At 40.1% G+C, this 18,842-nt stretch overlaps 1 protein-coding gene across 1 annotated transcript in view; it reads left to right on the top strand.

Annotated features, from left to right (window-relative positions):
* Positions 1–8,451: 8,451 nt before the first annotated feature.
* The window catches only part of ADGRV1 (adhesion G protein-coupled receptor V1), a 319,443-nt gene continuing 309,052 nt past the window's right edge, over positions 8,452–18,842 (top strand). Inside the window, exon 1 of the mRNA XM_063129627.1 lies at positions 8,452–8,564. Within this exon, the coding sequence (XP_062985697.1) occupies positions 8,468–8,564 (97 nt within the window). The 5' untranslated portion in view covers positions 8,452–8,467. The remainder of the gene's footprint in view (positions 8,565–18,842) is intronic.

Raw genomic sequence — 18,842 nt, 5'->3', positions numbered from 1 at the left:
TTTATTTTCAATTTTTTTTGTGATACAGCAGGTCAGGGTGAAGGAATCCCAGCACTTCTTTTCTCTAGACAGATACTACGCCCTACTTGGTCAAACAAGCATTGCTAGAGCAGCACACTTCCTCAGAGAAAACAAAGTCAGGGGGATTTGCCGTGACCCTGCTTCACTCCTTTCTGTAACCATTTGTACCTAGTGACATTTTCCCATCAACATACAAAAGCGTATATTTCCAACTTGATGAACAGGACAGTAGCCGCACAATCTATGAATGCTAATGAGAATACCGCCTTTCTCCTTCTCTATGTAAATTACTTCACTTATCCTAATAGTGCATATTAAGTGCGTTAGCAGAGTCAGTATTAATCATTGCATGACACCTGTATGTGCAACTACAGGAACTTGCTCATCGTTATCTGTCTGCTGGGCCTTGAACACAGACTTTACAAATGACAAGCACAGTAGACAATGCAAGTAGTATCTTCAGGGAAGAAAGGAGTTAAATACATGGAAGCAGAAGGAAAATGTTGCCTTATATGAGCACTTTTAAGGAAAAAATATACAGTTCGATTAAATTTGGGGATGTAAAATTGGGATTTCTGCTACAAGGAACTAACCAATAATTTCTTTTGCAGTAAAGGCTGCTAAATGTAGGGAGATGTATGTAGGTTCCATTGCTGTGAATTGCCTGGGAGATTCTGAAATATGAGAAATGCCTTCTGATATGAGTTTATAATGTTATATATTTTAAAGTAAAGCTTGTTATTTTAGGAATATGTTTTAAACTCAATAATTTTAAGGACTAATTTTAACTAGTGATTATTATATTTTTATGAAAGGCTCCTAACAAGAGTTGTTACTTGATAATTGGTTAGTTTGGTCTGAGGATCATAGCCCATTTCTGGCGCAGGAGATCATATTCTGTGCATACAAACAAATGGAACTGCTTGTTATTTTAAGAATATGTTTTAACCTTAACAATTGTAACAACATTTAATTGATGATTATTGTATTGTTATGTAAACTTGTGTAATCATTGTTCCTTGGTTTTGTGCTGCTGGGGTCTAAGGACTAATGCAATAAATATTACTCATTCAGTTAATCAGATAGGCAGTAGAGCTCACTCAGATGACAAAGCACCCCAGGATACTTTGGTCATCTTTATCATCCTATCAAGTGTTAATAACCATGTATCAGTTGATGATATATGTTAAAGCAGGAGTGTTGAACCACGTTTAGCTTGAGGGTTGAATTTAATTTTGGAGAACTTCTTGGGGGTTGCATTCCAGTGGTGGGTGAAGTCAAAGTCAAAGGGGGAAAAGCCAAAATACCAAAAATGCAAGCTAAACATGCAAAAGCCAGGAAACCACCAAACAATAAGAATTCACGGGAAGGGGGTGGGGCCCTCTGGGGAGCCCCAGAGGATTGGATTAGGACCATGGTCAGGCCACGTTTGGCACCCTGGTCAGGCCAAGTTTGGCACCAGCATGAGGTTTTGCATTTCTGCATTAGAATGTGTGGTGAGATAGATGTTTGTATCGGTTCATAGATCATGTAAATTGTCATAACAATTGCTTTCACAATTAAAGTTAAATACTAAAATATTCTTGCTTGGGTGTGTGAGTTTAGGCATTAAACTATTGTTGTAGGTGGTAGGGAGCAAACTGCAGTGCCAGATCTACCCCAAGCAGGATACACCACTTTGAAAACGTTTTGAAAACTGTATAGGGGGGGTGTCCTGGGCCCCAACAGTTGTCACTACTGTTATACACTGTTTTAAAGCAGTGGTGGAGATCCTGCCTAGGACTTGATCAAGTGAGAGTTGAGTTTCATAGCTCAGCCTTATGGTGTTTTCTTTAGCCATTTGGAAGTAAATGCAATTGAAATCAGTAGGCCTTAAATTTTCAAGTTGGTGCTATAAAACAATGCATTGTTACAAGCGGTTAGGCTCATGGAAATCAGTGGGTGTTAAATATACCTGTCTGTGCTGGATTCTGGCCATTGTGTTTAGGATTAGGATGCTGAAGCTCCCAGGAAATCTTAAGTAAGCTATTTAGTCTGTTGCAGCAAAAATGACAGAGTCTTGTGGCACCTTAACAACTAACAAATTCATTGTAGCATATGTTTTCGTGGACAGTGTCCATTTCATCAGATACATCTGATGAAATGGATGATGTCCATGAAAGCTTATGCCAGAATACATTTGTTTGTTTTAAGGTGCCACAAGACTCTACATTGTTTTTAGTAAGGGACAGGGAATCCTCTGGCCCCAAGACAGGAACATTGGAAACACCTTGGGATGCTTCTCCATACCCATAGCCAGAGCTATGAGTGCAGAGGAGGAGATCCCATCATGGATCTACCTCTCCCTGCTACCATGGAAAGCTCCATACTGTCTCCTCTTTCCGAATTCGCAAGAGGGCATGCTGGTGGGTGGGGAGCAGAGGGGCAGAGAGAGCCACGGATCCACAAAATTCAGAAGCTTCTCTGCCACCTATTCCCTCCCACTAGAAGGTAGGGAAGCAAGAGGCCTGTCTATCTCAAAACAAGGAAAATGGAGGAACAGAAGATGTAGAAGCCTCCATCCTCCTCCTGGCCTGCTGGATCTTGGCCATAGGGCTTTGGACAGACAAAGGGCTCCAGTCTTGATAGAGCAATTTGTAGCATCATGGTCTTATTGTCTAACAGTATCTTACCGGTAAATGATTACACTGCCCTGTGTGCCAAAACAGGTGCTTGGGCTTTTCTTGTATTAGAAAAGAAAGTATGTTGTTGTTTGTTGTTAGATGACACCACTAGTTGGAACTTATATTAGAAGAATCAGAATGATTATTATAGGACACTATTAGTGTGCTTGGAGTCTTATAAAGTATAAGAGAAGGTCATTTCCAAACAGATGTGAAAAACAGTATATCAGATGAGTTTTAGTTTTCATGCAACAGGTGTTTGCTTCAGATTTGCTTGTGGGTAAAGCTCTGAGTTGATTTATATCTATTGATTCTCAGTTGATGACATATATGAAGCCCTAGAAATCAATTACTTCCCTATTATTATTATTTTCAAAAAGCCTAGAAGTGTGGGTAGACCTAAATGGTATTGCAGGGGGCTTCCAAAATAAGAACAGCAGTTTAAACAGCTTTCTCCACATGTTTTAAAACAGATTTGCTTCAGCCCTATTCTTCTCCCCCCACCTGCCACTCCCTCCTTGTCTTTGTATTGGATTCATCCTTTATACAAGATTGAGAGAATGCAGAAATCCTTAGGTTCTCTTTCACAGAGTAGCAGGAATGTTAGTGCTAATCTGACTAGACTCTCCATAACAAAGAAACAGTGATGTAGCTCATTCCACAACTGTAAAAAGTTTACAAGGTATTGATATGTTTAACGTGACAAAATGGATTTGATGGGGAGAAACAAGGAATTTGTTTCATTAGTTTGTCTGAGCTCCCAAATAATAAATCTTAAAAGCTTCAATATTGATTCAATGAAATGAATGGCTGAATCACTCTGGAGGGGCCCTAACAAGTGGACAAATGCTTCCATGGTTACCCTGTGCTATGTGGTACGGTTGCCGAGCATTGTTAGTTTCCTCCCTCTGCTATTGAAGAAAAATAACAAACCACAGGGCAGCGCCACACATGGTGCGCATAAACAGGGATCAACTTAAAAGATCAAGATCTGGACAGTCTTGCGCAGATTTCAGAGAGCGCAGTTTCTCCTGATTTTACTTAGTGCACACAAAGAATGAACACTGAGACATGTTTTTGTTGGACAAAAGCAACTTTTTGTCATCTGCCTCATTTATCCCCTGGGGTCGATGTGTCATCTCTATCTATATATACTGTATTTAAGAAGTTTGAACAATGGCCATTTCAAACATTCTGCTTTTTCTTTAACAAACTGTTTCCAATTATTAGAAAGTTTGTACTCAGTTAATACTTTTGCACATTAATATAGATTGATTGATCTAAACTGATTAGGTAGTTTGGGAAAAAATCATGATTAAACTGAATTTCATTCCATGTTCTCATATTGCTAAGTGCTCTTGACTGTCAGGTAGTTGGCCATTGCTTTCATGTTCAGCCATTACAGTTTCACTGTGAAAAGCTGGTTGTGTTTGCTAGTGCTGTAAATGGAATTCTTTTTATCATTCCTTGCAGATTGTTACAGCAGACACCTTCTGAAGAGCTTGGAGGCAACATGCACTTTCCTCCCCATTGTATAGGGTATGCAGCCTTCCCTCAATGTGGTATCCTTCAGATATTTTGTACTACACCCCCAACAGCCCCAGACAGAATGGCCAGGAATGATGGGAGCTGTAGTCTAAAACATCTGGAGGGTACCCACATGGGAAAGGCTGAGTGATTGTGAATAATGATTCACTCCCTGTACATAAAAACAGGGGAAAGATTTCAAGAGTGCAAGAAATACCATTAATTTTATTTATACAATTAGTTATTTCTAAAAAGTCCAATATGTACATATTTTGAGCTCTGATTTTCAACAGGGAAACTTAAGAAGAGACTTAGGGAGCAATCCTATGTGTATTTAGGCAGAAAAAAGTCCTACAACTCCCAGCATTCCCCAGCCAGTATTTTATTTAAATGCTTTTCTGTACTTTGTATAATGGATTTTAATTTTTTTAAAAAAATATTTTTTGTGAGCCATGCAGAGCTTTGGCTATGGGGTGGTATAGAAAAGATAATAAATAGGATTGCACCCTTAGGGTGTTTCCAGACAATATTTTTATTGTGTAGTTGCCTTGCCTAAAATACAGAATTTTATTGTGCAGTTGGCCTGCATCACTGTTTCTTCTGTCTTCTTGCTGCAGAAAAAAGCATTAAGGAGGGAAAGATGGGATAGTTGCACAATGTCTTTTCATTGGTAGTGCTAGGAGCTGTCCATCTGGAAGCCTTCTCAGACTGAAAACACTTACTGCAAAAATTTACTTGTCCTAAATGGGAAAGTTGCTTTGAAATTTAACACTTCAACTTTCCAGCTAATTCAGTCACAACAAAGATAAATCAGTTAATCTCTGGCCTTAGCTAGACCTAAGGTTTATCCCGGGATCGTCCCAGGGTCGTCCCTGCGTGCTCCTGGGATCCCCTGTGTGTCATTTACATGAACACGGAACAATCCCGGGATAAACCTTAGGTCTAGCTAAGGCCTCTAATAGTGTCAAGTTAAGAAACTGGTTGTGCTTTACCAGGGGTATCAAACCTCACGCCAATGGGACAAAACTGGCCCACCTGGGATCCCAATCCAGCTCTCTGGGATTCCTCAGATGGACCACCTTCTCCTCCTGGCTCCCTACCACTAATCGTTTGATGGTTTTCTGGCTTTTGCATGTTTCCCTCATTCTAAAAGGGTTAGTTACTGGCAGGATAAGCTTTAAGCTAAAATATGGTGTATTTTTGGTATTTTCCGCTCCACCTACCTTTGGAATATAGCCCCAAGACTTCCAAAATCAAATTCTTCCTTAGGCTGGAAGAGGGTTGACATTCCTCCTCTATACATCAAAGCCCCTCAAAGACTTATATTCTTAACAATATAAGAAAAGCCATGGTGGATCAGACCAAGGGCCCATCTAGTCCAGCATTCTGTTCACATAGTGGCCCACAGTTGCCCCTGGGAAACCCACAAGTAGGACATGAGAATAACAGCACCCTCCCATCCATGTTCCCCAGCAACAGATGTACAGAGGCATGCTGCTTCTAATACTGGAGGTAGCACATAGCCATCAGGACTAGCAGCCATTGATAGCCTTTTGTTCCATGAATTTGTCTAACCCCCTTTTAAAACCATCCAAATTAGTGGCCGTCACTACATCTAGTGGAAGTGAGTTCCATAGTTTAACTATGTGCAGGTGTGAAGAAGTCCTTCCTCTTATCTGTCCTGAATCTCCCTTTTGCTGAAAGGAAGAGAGATTTTCCACTCCATTATAGTAGAGCATCTCTTTCTCCTCATAAGCAGAAGTCTTCTACAAAATAGCTTTTCTGTTATAACTTGTCACTCATGCACGATATCACCATAATGAAACCTTTGTCATCAATCTTGTGTGCTGCATCAACAGTATGTTGAGGCCTCATAAGTGCCACTGCCCAGAACATAGCTGATCACTCATAACTTTGCAGGGATTGTTGGGAATTTCTGACACTTTCTCTGGAACCTTTTTCATGCATAGCACATGATCTTGCCCATACACATACAGACCTGCCCTCCCCATATATGCCATCAGCATATAGATTTGTCAATGTAGAATAGTACCGTGTTGGTGTTCATGTGTGCCTAGAGACCCCTTAGGATATCATTCAACGGCACCCTTCTTCCAGACCACCCCCAGTCCGCTTTACAGGATCTTATAACACCTCTTTGGTATAATGCTATGGCTTGTGAAGTCCTGGAAAAGCAATTCCTGCAAATAACCCGGTGCCCCCTTTTTTTTACAGAACCTATTAGGATCAAGCTGTTAGTCACTCTTTCCCTCTCTAAGCTGCTTCTCTCCACCCACGTTATTCCTCCAAGTCCCCCTTCTCTTCCGTCTTTATTCATGCCATGCCAATAAAAGGAAAAAAGGCAAGGCTTGAAAACAAACAAACAAGAAGCCTCCGCCGCTTTCAATTATGTTTTGTCCTCCTCTGACGCATTTTATAATGAAGTAAGGAGAATGTCCAGCCACACTATTAGGACGTAGTCTTGCAGTATCTTCTATAATAACCGTTTTATTTAAAGGGGCGGGGAGGTAAGAGCTGAATAGGCGCAAGATCAGATAATCTAATTTTCATCCTTAGATTTGTAGAGATTTGAACCACTGAGACCTCAGGAGTGGCTTTGGAGTACTTTGTGTCAGGCCTTGTGGGTGGAAGAGGTGAAATGATAATGACAGCCTCTTATTGACATTGCCCAGGCCTTGTCTGACATAAAGCAGCTGCAGCACAGACCAGAGAAAAGCCACCAAATAGCAGAAAACTCATTGTACATATTGGCACCATTCCTCATTTTGTAGCAGAAAAAAATAGTATTCTGCCTTTTTAGGGCTGGGCGTACCATTATTATTATTATTTATTGAATATTAAAGGATAGGAACCTAGGGAAAGCTGAAATTAGCAGAAGAAGCCTTGCTTGACCCTAAAGGTAGGTACTTGGAATGACCTCCTATAGATAACAATGAGGCCTACTTCTCAGTAAACATTAAGGTCAGCCTGAATGCCTCAAAGCAAAGTCTGGAGAAGCCTCTGACAGTTTTTCACATCACACTGCTGTGGGAACACACAGACTCCATTTTAAAAATTGAAAGGGTAACACAACTTGCAGGAGAGGAGGCTGGCAGAGTTGTGTTCTTCTTTTTTAAGATTTATAGGCAGCTTTTCAGCAAAGCCTTCAAAGTAGCATAGAAATAATAAAAACAAATACAATAAAAACATTAAACACATACCAGAGGGACAATCCAATAGTGCCCATGAACACTAGTGCACAAACTGCATCCTCTATGGAGATTGCCTTACTGCATTGATGGGGTACTTTGGGGGAGAATCACATTTTCCCAGCAATAAAATATTGTCTGAGGAAAACAGTACTGGAAAAAAAACCAATGCCATGATGTTGCTTTTACTAAAGTTCAATTCCCAGGGAATATATGTTGATTTCAACAACAACAGAGCAACAATGGCATATATATATTGTGCAAAAAAGACAAAAAAAGATCTGCTGAAAAAGCTTAATGGCACTCTGAACATGTTCAGATGGTATCTTTTTCCACGGGCTGCAGCAAATTCCAGGGCTGTTGAGCTCTTCAAATTTTAGAAGAGTTACATGAGCCTTGAGAGCGATAGTCAAAACTCAGAAAACAGGCACAGTGAGGCAGCTAGGTAATTTTAAACCCTGGTTTTAATGGTCTTGGATGTGGGTGTGCGGCCTGGCAGCTTTTAGACAGCTTTGTGTATTACTTCAGCTGTGAAGCACACAATTAACAGTCTCCCCACCCCTGACGTCTTTCCATGCTTCACAATTGCCTCTACATTCCTAATACGATAAAATGTTTGCATGCCAACCCGGAGGGTGGGGGGGATGTACTCTGAGCATGTGCAGTTTTGCCTTTGACGCTCACTGAAATCCCAGCCTGGACGTGGCGTTAGGAATAAACTGGAGTTTATTCCCACTTTCTGGGTGGCGGTGAGGGCCGAACCTCTGGCCCCAAGGGTCCAGCCCCAGCTGCACCCCCGGAGAAAGCGCGAGCTCTTTTTCAAACCAATCCCCGCCTCTCTGGGTCTTCACGTCGCGGGAAGCCAGCCAGCCAGCCCGCCCGCCCGCCAGCCAGCCGCGTCTTTCCGCGGGTCCTCTGAGCGCGGCTTCAGCAAGGGGCGGCTGGCGGGCTGGCTGGGTGGCCCGCTCGTCCCCTCCCAGCGGCGAGAGCTGAGAGGCGGAGAGTGCGGGCTGCAGCCGGGCGCCGGAGGAGGGCTGGCCATGGGGGATGCATAATGCAGGAGTGAGTGACAGCGGGCGGGCGAGCGGCAGGCTGGCTGGCGGGCGAGTCCACGGGACGCTGATGTCCACATCCCCGGGTCTAGGTAGGTACCTCGCGGGTCGCTGGGAGGGCAGGCAAAGCGTGGCTGCTTGCGGGTCGGAGAAGTTTCCCTCCTCACTACCCCGCTGCCTCTTTCCTGTCTTCCTCTGCGGCTGCGGACTTCTTTCCCCCGCAACAACACCTGTTGCTGCCGGGCGAGCTTTTTCAGGCTGCTCCTCTGGAGCGCTCGCTGCCAAGGTTTCTCCCCATCCGCTTTCATCCACTTCGCCCGGGAAGGGCTCCTCTTTCTGGGCTCAGGTAGAAGCGCCTAAGGAGACAGGCACATGGTCTCGCCTGGCTTTCCTAAGGCGGAGAGGGGAGGGGAGTCCTGCGCTCGGGGCAGCCCCACGAAGCCCACGACGGGGGGATGTGGGTCGGGGTGGCCCCGATCCGTCGCTACCCATAGTTTGCCGTTGATTTCACTTCTGAAGCATAAAATCATGACAAACGCGGAGCTCCCCCCTCCCACCCCAGTCTACCTTTGAGACCAGCACCAAAAACATTTGTCAAGTCTTGTAAAGGAGTGTTTTGGAACACAGCGAAAAACATCAATTTTGAGGTTATTTGCCATCAACGACTATCAAATCTACCTGTAAAATCAATAATAACAACACTAATATCATCAAAGTAAATAAAAGCCCCTTTTGCTATTTCTAAGAATGGTTTATCCGACTTCCAAGGTGTTGATGCTGTGAATCAATAATATATCACGTTGCTTATTGTATGTTATATGTTTTGATCACAGTCCTTGGAACTGCTACTTCAGCATCCTGTTGCTACATGTACCCTTTGCCATATAAGTACTCCCCCCTCCCCCATACATATTATGAGAAGGATCTTTATGGGGGGGGGGGAAACAAAGGGTTGTATCTATTGTTAGTCTCACAGAGTAGACCCATTGAAATGAATGGGAATTAGACTAACATTGAATACAACCCACTTTATACATGCAAATAAATTAAAAATAAAATACAGAAGACCATCCATTGCATAGATGATAGTCTTTCTGTATTCCACACATGGGTTCCATTCTTTAGGGTGCAAAAAGTCAGAAAGAAATATTAAAACTGGAAATGCTAAGAAAGAAAGAACTTACAGAGCAGTTAAGGGCATGATGCTAAGCACCTCGGGTAAGCCATGTTGATTTCGATAGAAAATTAAGCATGTATTTAGCTCATATCTTGAATGAAATTCATGGGTTGTGCATCCCAATCCTATGCATGTTCACTATGAAGTAAGTCCCACTTAGTTCAATAGTAAATGTGCATAAGATTACAGCCTTAATAGTGCTTAATTCCGGCTGGATCATAAAATATTAAGGCAGCAATCCATTGGATACTTTCCTCGGAGTAAGTCCCAGTGAACTCCACTTTGGGGTAAGCATGCATAGGATTGGGCTGCACTGCTAAAATTGCTTGCAAGTGTAATTACTGTTTTTAAAATAGTTACCAGAGCATGACTTTAAATGTTTTTTAAATTTATCACCAAGTCTCTATGCAAATGAAACAATAATTCTTTCATGTATTAGCACCTTGAAATAGGAAATAAATCTATTATATCACTGTGACCTGGGTTTGGATCAAGGCATCCTCATGGGCCTTTCATCATGTGATAACTGGCTCGAATCCTGTTCCAACGGGGCACAGCATTACAGCTGCCATTGATTTTAAACACAATCTGTGAAAAGTTTTTAGGGCTAGCAAAATGTCTTGTTTTAAGCAGCTTTTATCAGAAATTGCAGATGGCACATGGAAGTCTCTGAAAACTTTATTTGGACTTGGAAAGAGCCAAATATAATATAAGCCCTGATTAAGTCTTTGTGCACTTTAAAACAGGTAGGCAACAAACTGGAGCATAATTTAGCCAAAATGAAGTACTTCTAAGTCCCATTGTTTTAAACAAAAATAAGCAAACTAATTTTTACGCAAAGAAATGAGGCTTAAAAGTACTTACTGTGGGCGTTGGTATGCAGACAATATATCTATTAGTCTAAAACACTTAACATTGGACCGAACCACTGAAAATGTTGGGAATCCATGTCATGTAATGACTATGTGATCTTTAAAGCACCTACCAAATACACTTTAGTTACTTAGCTATCCCATGAGTTAGGTAAAAAAAAACAACCCTCACCTGGATGAGTAGGGTTAAATGTATCTAGTTTTCTAGAGATGTGCACAAAAGTTATTTGTAGAATTATTCATCTCTTAAGTTATTGACAAAGGTAAGTTTTTGCTATGTTTGAAATATGTAGCTATAATATAACTTTGGAAAATACATTTTAAAAACTCATAATTAGTATTGTGTCTACTGTACAACTCTAATTTCAAGTCGATACAAGATATAAAATAATTTAAGAAGAAGAAATAATATACCCTTCTGCCAAAATAAATATTGATGCTGCATATTGCTGATCTTGTGTTCATATTTATGTATGTGAACATTTCCTACTTATTTCAGTAGAACTACAACCATTTTAAACTAATTTGCTGTGCAATCCTATACATCTCTATTCAGAAGAAAGCCCCATTGAGTTCAATGGGACTCACTCTCAGGTAAGTTGTTATAGGATTGCAGCCTTAGTTTTTGTGTGTTTTTAGTTCAGGATCACACTAGACAGAAAATTTCTTCTATCAGAAATATACTCTAAGCCTTCTCCGCTGTGGCACCCAGGCTGTGGAATGAGCTCCCCAGAGAGGTCCGCCTGGCGCCTACACTGTACTCCTTTTGTCACCAGCTGAAGACCTTTTTATTCTCTCAGTATTTTAACACTTAATTTTAACTTAAATTTAAATTCTATTGTTCTAACTCTGTATTTTAATCTTATATCAATTTCTGCTGCATGGTTGTGCTTTTTATGCTGTATTTTGTATTTGTGTTTTTAACCTGTTGGTTGTTTTATTATGGTTTTAATTTTTGTGAACCGCCCAGAGAGCTTCAGCTATTGGGCGGTATAAAAATGTAATAAATAAATAAATAAGCATATGAACATCCTAATTTTAAAGTTATATACCAGATAAGATTTTTTTAAATTTCTAACCTATGTTTCTGTTGAAGTAGGCTTTAAATAGAAAGATGATTATTACTTCCATAAAGCAGAAGGATTCTCATATCAGAATAACTTATTGGTCATTCTGCCACCACCATCAAAACAATGATGTATTATATATGTATATGTTAAGAAAGCTACACATAAATAATCTCATTCCTGGAAGCCCTCATACAAGAAATTCAGTAGTATGAAAATCTGTGTTGTGTTATTTGAGAGAGAAAAATAAGGGCAAGCTTTAGGATAAGAGGACTGGAATAACTCTGGTCTCATTTCCCCCCTCTCCCCCCCCCCAAACATAATTAGATAAGTCTGTAATGCTAAAAATACTACTGACGTTACGAATAAAATTGAGAAATAATACATTTTGTTGTATATTTGTGAAATTGCTGTGAGTTTCAGTACACCGGTCAGTTTATAGATGGAATTATTTCTTTAGAATCCAATCCAAATAAAAGGGAATAAACAACTGTTGAATTCCTATGGCAATGCAAAATAGGTCGATGCGCTGTCTTTTGAATATTCTTATACGAAAGCTTTCCATTGTATTGATAGAACAAAACATCTCTGAGCTGAAGTGTTTGAAGTTTGAAAAAGATAGTGCTCCATCACGTTCAGTTTTTATTTATTTATTTGTGACTGATGTATCTTTTCTCCCAAGAAGCCTCTCCACACCCCCATGCACCCCATTACTACATCTAAGCTGGTCTTGTATACTTGGACTGTTCCAAGTTTTAGTGGGGATTTAACATGGCCTTAATTCAGCCATCTGTTGTAGATTTGGCAGACCAAAGTGATCTGAAGTATTGGTCAGAGTTTTAGACATTCCTGACATGTTTGAAAGTTGGGGAAAGAGCTACCTTTGTGAATAGACTTTGAATCATTCTCAGCAAGACAAATAGTGCAGAAGTGGTGGAGGGAAATAAAAAAGAATGCATGTAATTTCTGTGAAGCCCAAGCTGCACTGTCTGCCTTGAGCGGCCTTGAAAGGCAATTAGCATTTCAGCCAGCCAATTTGGTTACATGCAATGAAGTACTTGGGGTTTGTAATTTGCTTTCCTCAGCTTGGTGCTGTTGAGAACTAGCCCTTGTGTAATCCTCTCAAAGTACCTTTCTTTCCAGCTTGGTTATTGTTGCTGGTCTTAAATAACTAATCAACAAAGAGGGTTCCTTGTCTTGATCTCCAGGGGTGCCATGGGGCAGAGAAAGCAAAATACTCCACTAATAAGGGAATGATTATAATGATTAAATAGTGGTTATTAAATTGTGGCCCAGATTACAACGTTTAATTGAAGCTTAAAAAATAAGCCAGTGCTCTGGGAAAGATAAGAATGGGGATATCTTCCAGACAGATTTTTCAAAGCTGTATTTCTTTCAGTTGACAATAAGGAAAGCTGCATCATTCTTGTGATTTTAAATCAGACTAGACAAATGTGGGAGCCTAATTCATATGGCATATTGGAGAAGAGGTTAGCCACCTTCATCAAAAGGCTGAAAATGTGTTTTTTCCTTCTGCAGAACCTGGTTCTGTAATTGTATTCTAAGAAAATATACAGGACCAGCGCCCCCCCCCCCGAGTTATTTTATACAGTGAAGCATGATTGAATCAATGAATTAACTTTGAATATGTTTCTGTAATGTAGAGTAAACCCAGAATTCTTGAGTGTAGTTGTTCACATTTAAAATGTAACTGCATGTTGTCAGACTCAGCTGAGTAATTTAGTATGACACTTCACAAACACATTAATATGCAGGGTGGTTTATATAGGTTATTCCTTTAAATAGAGCCACCATACAAAAGAATATAAATTCTTTTGTGTCAGGGCCATTATAAGTCTCTGAAATTAAAGATTAATCATCAACTAAATGCAATATTGAAGCTTTGGCGCGTAAATTCGGCCAATTCTGCGTCTATTGAACACAAAACTCTTATCATTTTTCTCCTGTAAAGAGAGAGATGGGTCTGAAAATCCCCCTGATGTGGAGTTTTTTCAAAACAAATTGTTGAGGATGATCATCAGCATCTCCAGGGGTACTCCTATATCTTTTCTGCCAAGCAGAAACTGCTGTAATGGCAGTAAAATCAGTTAGTGTCACTAGGAGTTTTGCTTATGGGGTAATCCTACGCATGTTTGGACAGAAAAAAATATCCTACAACTCCCAGCATGCCCCATGGCATGCTGGGATTTGTAGGATTTTTTCTGTGTAAACCTTCATAGGATTGCACTCTTAAAGCACTTTCTTTTTCAAGTTCCCATTTACCGCAGTTGCAATTTACCCCACTGTGCGACCTGCCTCCAAAGACTAGTTCACACCCAAGCCATCATTATGGATTTTCTTTAGAGTGTTTTTCCACTTTGAACTTTGCTGATTATAAATGGTTTTTTGGAGAAAGAGCCCAAAGTGTTGCCATCCAATCCAACCTCCATGCTATCGCAAGTACAAGATAGCCAACTAGAATACTAGATTTAAATTTGAATGCAAGAGCTATCTAAAGCTATCAAATCCTACCTCAAAATTGCCCTAACCAGACTCAGGATGCAACAGATTTCAGTCACCATTTTAAACAAAATTATGGGATGTTTTAACAAAATCCCATAATATTCCAGATTGTGCCCATGTAGTGGATGAATAGATGACTCCTTTCATTTTTAAAAAAGTGTCTTATTTCCTCTACAGTTCAAAAAAAGCTTTTAGATCCTGCCCTTACAGGGAAAGATGCTTGATCTGATTTTGGGAAAATCCCTTTTTTAGGGTTCATCTCATAATACGGCAATTTTATTGGCAGATTGTTCCTATAGAAAGAAAATTTCTAAAAAAAATACTCTCTATGAGGAATACTGAGTAAGTTTTACTGATGATGAACTGTTGTTATTGATGTGTTTTTCTTGTTTTCTTGGATTTTATTTTTATTGGATTCTTTGTTTATTTTGGTTTGTTGTAACTAATGATTGTAGCAATACAATTTTATTTATTTGGGTAAATATTTTATGATTCTAAGAGCTGGTTACTCTCTTTTCTTGCAGTACTAGGGATGAAACCTCTATATGCAGTGCAGGATCACAGCACAAAGATTCTTGTGGGGGTGGGGGTTGGGGCTATCTCTTTCTGAGTCATCCCAAGGTGGACTTCTTTAACTACTGATGGGAGCTGTAGCATCTATAAGAGTTCTCCCATCCCCCCTCCATTTTAGCAGCAAACTGCGTAGAGCTGGAAAAATCTATTCTGTTTAACACATGTGATAAGATATAAAATAAGAGCCTCTGCTTCTACAGGAACAGCCTCTAGGGGACTTGAAATGCCCAAAAGGTAAGGTAGAAATCTTTTAAAACAATAAATATATTTTAATAAATATGACACAGATGAAAGGGCTTGAAATTATACCATTTCATCTGTGTCACAAAGCTCTGTAATTTGCCCCGCCCATCCCAAAAATGCATTTCATTTTAGAAGCTAGAGTTAAATATGGCTTTTAATGAAAGAAATATTGTATTCTGTTGCAAGCAAATAAGTAGTGATCGAATCTATATAAATAAAAATGAAAAAGACCGTTCGTTACTGTCGTTATATCTCCGAAAGTTCTGCTGATCATTGTGACATCACCAACCAGTAGGCCAATCCGCTGCCTCTGCCTCCTCTCCTATTTGCATGTACTCTCGCAATTGGCTGAGTGAATATAGATGTCACACCTGTGACAGTTACACGTTCTGAAGAAAGGTAACTGCCAGGAGTTTCCAGTAACCTCCTCACCGTAAAAACATGCTTTTATATCTCCGAAAGTTCTTCACCGATTGCTTTGAAATTTTGACACAGCGTTGCGTTTGAATACGCGAGCGTTGTTATGTAACTATGTTCTCTATGGGGTCAAAGGTTTGTCTTAAAATCGAAGAAATAGGCCTCCTCAAAACCAGTCCTGCTGATCATTGTGACATCACCAACCAGTAGGCCAATCCGCTGCCTCTGCCTCCTCTCCTATTTGCATGTACTCTCGCAATTGGCTGAGTGAATATAGATGTCACACCTGTGACAGTTACACGTTCAGAAGAAAGGTAACTGCCATGAGTTTCCACTAACCTCCTCAATGTAAAAAAACCCCTTTTTTAAAAACCAAACAAACTGCTTTACTTCATCCAAATAATGCCTCGCAGAAGATCACACTTAGGTCGTCGTACTCGCGGAGCGGAAGCACTGCGACGAGAAATTGCAAATCAGACTCAGGAAGAATGGGCTTCAGCAAATGAGAAAAAAAGAAAAAAAATGGCTCAAATACGTGCCAAGGAATCAACCAAGCAACGTTCAGCCAGACTTGAGGATGCACGGTTGCGAGCACAGCAATCGCGTACTACAGCTACAGATCTGCTTTGTTCTCAACATAATGAACGCGAAAGGCTGAGAGGGGCTGAAAGACATCAACGAGAAACAGCACATCAGTGTCAAACACAACTCCGTGGTAAACAATCACACGATTACAATCGCCTTGCATTCCGGTACAACCCAGCTGATGATTATAGTTTGAGGCGGCATGTTCTCATCGGCACTATGACTGAAGTGTGTCCTTATTGCAAGGCTCTTAAATTTAATGGAGAAACAAAAGGAATGTGTTGTGCTGCTAGAAAAATTAAACTGCCTCAACTTGGAGAACCACCAGAGCCATTACAAACTTTGCTTGCTGGATATACCGCTGAATCAAAGCATTTCCTATCTAACATCAGGAAATACAACTCATGCTTCCAAATGACATCGTTCGGCGCAGAAATCATCACTGCTCCATTTATGCCAACTTTCAAAGTCAAAGGACAAATTTATCATAAAGCCGGCTCTTTCCTTCCGTTTCAAGATAGTCAACATAAATTCCTACAAATGTATTTCATTGGTGATGGCAATGATGAATTGAATGCACGCTGCGGAATTTATACCGGCATAAAAAGGTCCATTGTTTCAAAACTGCAACAGCTACTTCACGAAAAAAACAATTTAGTACATTTGTTCAAAACAGCAATTGACATGATGCCATCTGATACACACAAGATTGTTATTCATGGTGACAAAATGCCTGCTGGAGAACATGTGCGAAGATTCAATGCTCCAACTATAGACGAAGTGGCAATTGTTATAGTCGGAGATCAATCTTGACAGGACCTTTCAAAGGTGAAGATGTCCTCATTCCTCGCATTCCTATGATTCCAACAGGTATGCCATTTCAATTTAAGGGATTGCAATTCCCAATTCGATTGGCGTTTGCAATCACCATCAACAAAGCTCAGGGCCAATCTTTAGAATTGTGCGGTTTAGATCTAGACACAGATTGCTTCTCACATGGACAATTATATGTTGCGTGTTCTAGAGTCGGCAAACCAGACAATCTCTATATCTACACAGACAATGGAACAACTAAAAATATTGTATATCCACAAGCATTGTGAAATTAAACATATTAGAAACATCCGCTTTGTCTTTTCTTTCTTTTCAATTTAACCAGACTGAGCCACAGCAACGCGTGGCAGGGTACAGCTAGTATACTATATTTTCAGTGCTGTTTTATAGTGTTGGGACTAAATATTCTTTCACAGGGGACAACTCCTAATAAAACCAAAGTGAACATTTAAATGGGCCTGTTCAGATGGTTAGTGAAACTAACCACAAGCTGTGCTGTCGCACACAACACTTTAAACCGCAGTTAGAGCCACGTACCCTACTGTACAAGGTGTTTAGTGAGTGAGCAGAGTTTAGCAAAACGCATAGCACAAGATACCTTAAACCCTGCTGCTTAACCAAAAGCCTCAACCAGCAGGGTTTAAGGTGTCTTCTGAACAGCCCCTATATTAATCTTCCATTAAAGAGCTTCAATCAGAGCCAGGTTTAACCCCTGGAAACTATTTTAATTACCTATTAAAAGACTTATTACTTGAGATTTATCAGACTAATTTCAACTAAAGCTTGAGCAGTGTAGACATGGATAAAATTTTGAAACTTCAAAAAACGTTCAAGCTCGAGCTTTGGGCAGCTTGGGAAGGGAGAAAGGAGAGGGATGAGGCAAAGGGGAAGTTAATGCATATGCCCCACACTGTGCATATCATGTAGCATGTGACACAGTGTGAGTGTGTGGACGTGTAATAATGCTTACTCCTGTGAGCTCATAGATTGTTGAGCAAATGAAAGGACAGGCACAGAACATTGGGAAAGGGGCTGAAGAAAAATCAGTTGGTGATAGTTAGAGGAGGGGGAGGAAGAGAAGCTGAGGAGAAGGAGCTGAAAGGACACCAGAGGGAGAAGAGAGAGAGAAATCTTACGTGTTTTCGACCTCAAACTTCAAGAAATGATAAACAAAAGAATATTTTTTTTGTTTACATCTTTGCTGGTTTATTTGTAGTATAGTTGCAAGGGAAATGGACCAACATATTTTTATCCAATCATTCTCAAGACTACTATCCCCTGTGGTGGCATGGGATTTGCACTAGTTTTTAATGACAGGGCTTAGCTCTGGAACATGGGATATGCTGAAAACAACACAATAATAATGAAACTCTATAGCTGTTGTCTGCCAAAGGAGACTTAAAATATTATAAGAAATGTTTTATGTCCCAGAACTAAAGTAAGTACCACTGAAGGACTCAGCTACAAAACTGAAGCATAATTTTATATTCTCCTTGAGAGTAATTGCTGTAAGATAATAATTTATATCTTGATATCTGTTCTCAGTTCATTTGAAGGCAAACAGTGCATGCAAAAAAGAAAAAAAAAGAGAGAGACAATTTCAAAAAAGACAATTTGGGTGTATAAAGTAAGGACAACATGTATATGCTAAACTATTTAATGCTACTACGTGACAGTTGTGAGACATGTTGCTCTTCATATAAAACTTATTTTCAAAACACCATCCCTAAATGAAATAATTTTATGAGACAATTATTTGAAAGATTGGCTTAATATACTTCTATGCACTTTTTGGAAGAAACCAATTAATTGTATAAATAAAATGTAATAAGGGAGAATTCTTGCTGGCTGAATAATTGATGATATGATTATTGGACTTCTCTTGTTCCACGGGAGTAACTTTATAGTTTTAGAATGCCCCTTAGTAAAGGTAATAGAATGCAAGTAACTTTAAACGCCATTACTTTGCTCCGTAAGGATCATGTTTGCAGGATTATTTACTTGAGGCACACACCGTGGGAAGATACTTGCTTAGTCTATGGCCAGGTAACAGCTGAAGCTAAAAGGTCAACATCACCC

This window comes from Elgaria multicarinata, chromosome 6 (genome assembly GCF_023053635.1).
Source record: "Elgaria multicarinata webbii isolate HBS135686 ecotype San Diego chromosome 6, rElgMul1.1.pri, whole genome shotgun sequence".
Classification (NCBI taxonomy): domain Eukaryota; kingdom Metazoa; phylum Chordata; class Lepidosauria; order Squamata; family Anguidae; genus Elgaria; species Elgaria multicarinata.
The sequence above is the reverse complement of the archived record's forward strand: the minus strand, read 5'-3'. Positions and strand labels throughout refer to the sequence as shown.